A 2,932-nucleotide genomic window follows, 5' to 3' on the forward strand; every position below is an offset into this window, starting at 1 on the left:
CCCTGACAAGTGCCTGTCCCTAAACCCAGCTGGGGTGGCAGGAGCAGGACCAGGGGTGCAGCACCCACCTTGGGTGGGGGGAACAGGGCTGTGGGAGCCTGGACTGTCCTTCCAGGGCCCCAGGACCCCAGTGGGGTTGCCCAGAGGCCCCTGGTGCTCCCACTTGTCCTGTCCTGACTCACCTGTCTGGCATTTCAAGCACTCCAGATTAAATCTGGAGCCTTTCTCCTCCTTTTTGGGGAAATGGGGACGGGCTCTGTGGGAAGGGCTGGCCGAGCTGCCACTCCCCAAATACCTGCTGGGGACCCTGGGAGCTGGCTGATCCCACAGGATACCTGTGCCAAGGGCTTGGAGCAGGATTGTGACCCCCCAGTTGGCTGGTTTTGCTCCCCAGCCGGTGATGGGAGGATTCAGGTTGCACCCTTGGGAGGGATGTGGCTGCAAACCCACCCCAGGGGAAAGCAGGGATCCTCTGGGAAGGACCTGAGTGGGGCAGAAGCTGCTCCTTGCAGCTGAATCTTGATTCTAAGAGGTGTTTTTAGAGGGGACATCCTGGTGCTTGTCACCTGCTGTCTGTGCTGGTACCACCCCTGTCCCCACAGAGCAGCCTGGATGCAGCTGTGGGGGGTGCTGAGCATCCTTCCCCTGGGGGGGTGCTGAGCATCCTTCCCCTGGGGGGAGCAGGGACATGGGCACAGCCAGGCTGACCCCACGGGAGGCTCTGGCAGCTCCACTTGTCCCTCACAGCCCCTGGAGTTAATTCTGTGGTCCCCTGCACCCACCACCTGCCTCAGGGTGAGGGCTGGGGGGGTGGAAGAACCACTGCTGACCAACTTCCCTCTCCTTCCTGCCCTTCCTCAGGGCTGCTGGAAGGACAATGAGTGAATCCAGCACCAAATCCAGCCAGCCCTTGGCCTCCAAGGGGGAGAAGGACGTGTCGGAGAAGAGGGGCCGGGGGCGACCCAGGAAGAAGCCACAGGTATGTGGGGTCCCCATGGAGGAAAGGGGGGTGGGCACCCACTGAGCAGCTCTGCCCACAGCAATGACCTCAAGCGTGGGCACCCCCAGGCTATGGGGTGGTGAGAAGCCCCTCAGATCACACCCTGGCAGCATCCCCTGGGGAGGGAGTGGGTTTGGAATCCCCTGGGATGGGGATACCCCATCACATCCCTGCAGGCAGCAGCTCCTGGGTGCTCACCAGGACGTCTGAGGGTCTTCAGAGCCCCTCCAACACCCCAGACCTCCTCTATGGCCAGGGAAGGGCTCAGAACCTTCTTTGCTCCTCCCTGGGCTGCAGCTGAACCTGCCTTTGCAGACAGGCTAATTAAAGCCTCATTAGCAAAAGCTGCTCAGAAGGATAAGATGCTGCTGGAGACTTTGTGGTGCCAACCTCCCCCCCTGCTGCCCCCCTCCCTTCCTCCCTCCACCCAGGGCAGGGGGGAGTCTGTGCACATCATTTTCCTGCAGAAAAAGGGGATTTGATGCTTCCCCAACACTTTGCTGGGCACCAGCACCGAGCTGGGATCTGGGGCTGAGAAACCAGCAGGGACCATCCAGATAAAACCCAGAGATTAATGCCAGGGTGGGATGGATGGGTCATGGCTTGAAGGCCACACACGAGTGCAACCAGTACCACCAGTGCTCCCAGTACCCTACATACAAGAGCGTTCCTGCCACAAGTGGGATCTGCTGTGGTGAATGGGGGCTCCCAGTGTGTGCTGCTGCACTGGGAGCTGCTCCAGGCACCCCCCAACTCCCTGGAGACCCCCAATCTGCAGTGACTCCCCCCCTTCCTTTGCTCTCCCTCCAGCAGGAGCCCAGTGAGGCCCCGACCCCCAAGAGACCCCGCGGACGACCCAAGGGCAGCAAGAACAAGGCCACCCCCAAGGGCAGGGTAGGTGGCTGCTCTGCTCGAGCCACCACGTGGCTGTGCTGTTTTGAGCTCAATCCTAGACAATTCAGGGCAGATCTACCCCTGGGATGGGGTGTCTCCGTGGTGGCCCCCAGGGCTGGGCTGGGAGGGAGGTGAGGACCGTGTGTGTCACACACAGGAACCTGTTTGTGAGTCACATCCTGCATCACCCCCTGAGTCATGGGGACAGGGCAGCCCAGAGCTGGAAACTGGTGGCCAGGGGGGGGTCAGAGGGACCTGGCTGCAACCCCGGGGTCACCCAGGGTGCAGCAGCCCAAGGAGATGCCACGGGGGTGATGAATTTGGCATGTGAGGGGTGGGCAGGAGGGAGGGGAACAGGATCTGTTCCCCCTGGGGACAAGGGGACATCCCCAGCCTGACCAGTTCTCTCTGTGTTTGCTCAGAAAGCTGCGGTCACACCAGGGAGAAAACCTCGAGGCCGACCCAAAAAATCAGTGAGTGGGCTTTTTTTCCCCTTCCCCCTCCACCCTGGCAGGGTGCTGGGCACTTCTGGGGGGATGGCAGCCACCCAGTTGTCCCCACAGCCAGACTGGGTGAGGGCAGAGCAGGCAGCAAACAGGGGAGAGTGAGCAAAAAGCAGGACCCAGACACCTGGGAGCAGGTTGTTCTCTCCATCCCTGGTGTGCACATCCCCCTGTCCCCAGCCCTGGGTCACATCCCTGCACTCAGGAGCTGCCACCAGGCACTAGGGACACCAGAGCCACCCAAGAGCATCCTCAGGCTGCAGCTGCTCTGTCCCACGGGTGGGTTTTACCCCTTTATCCCACTTAAATCCCTTCCGGAGGGTGAGAGGTGTTGAGATCAGGTGGGGCTGGAAAAAACAAGGGAGGGGGTCACATTGTGGGGCTCCCAGCACCACGGGGGATCCCGGGTGGGGTGGGATGGAGCCTGGACCATGCCAGCAGGGCCATGCTGGGGACAACGTGTCCCTCTTTGGCAGGCAAGGGTCACGGTGGCTTTTTTAATGAATGGGGGAAGCAGGAGGCAGCGGTGGCTGGG

General features: G+C 61.5%; 1 protein-coding gene across 1 annotated transcript; it reads left to right on the forward strand.

The window, feature by feature from the left end:
- The first annotated feature begins 877 nt into the window (after positions 1 to 877).
- Positions 878 to 2,502, forward strand: HMGA1 (high mobility group AT-hook 1). The gene is made up of 4 exons (XM_010007119.1): positions 878 to 979; positions 1,814 to 1,894; positions 2,317 to 2,367; positions 2,458 to 2,502. The coding sequence occupies exons 1-4, from the start codon at positions 878 to 880 to the stop codon at positions 2,500 to 2,502; spliced, it is 279 nt and encodes a 92-aa protein (XP_010005421.1).
- Positions 2,503 to 2,932: the final 430 nt, after the last annotated feature.

The sequence above is a fragment of the Chaetura pelagica genome, unplaced genomic scaffold (genome assembly GCF_000747805.2).
Source record: "Chaetura pelagica isolate M959 unplaced genomic scaffold, ChaPel_1.0 scaffold757, whole genome shotgun sequence".
Taxonomy (NCBI): Eukaryota; Metazoa; Chordata; class Aves; order Apodiformes; family Apodidae; genus Chaetura; species Chaetura pelagica.

Bases quoted from the DNA above. Each gene is read 5' to 3' on its own strand.
- HMGA1 (XM_010007119.1), top strand. From the start codon at position 878: ATGAGTGAATCCAGCACCAAATCCAGCCAGCCCTTGGCCTCCAAGGGG. The intron at 980-1,813 runs GTATGTGGGGTC...TCCCTCCAGCAG, and splicing joins GACCCAGGAAGAAGCCACAG to GAGCCCAGTGAGGCCCCGAC. The intron at 2,368-2,457 runs GTGAGTGGGCTT...TTGTCCCCACAG, and splicing joins GAGGCCGACCCAAAAAATCA to CCAGACTGGGTGAGGGCAGA.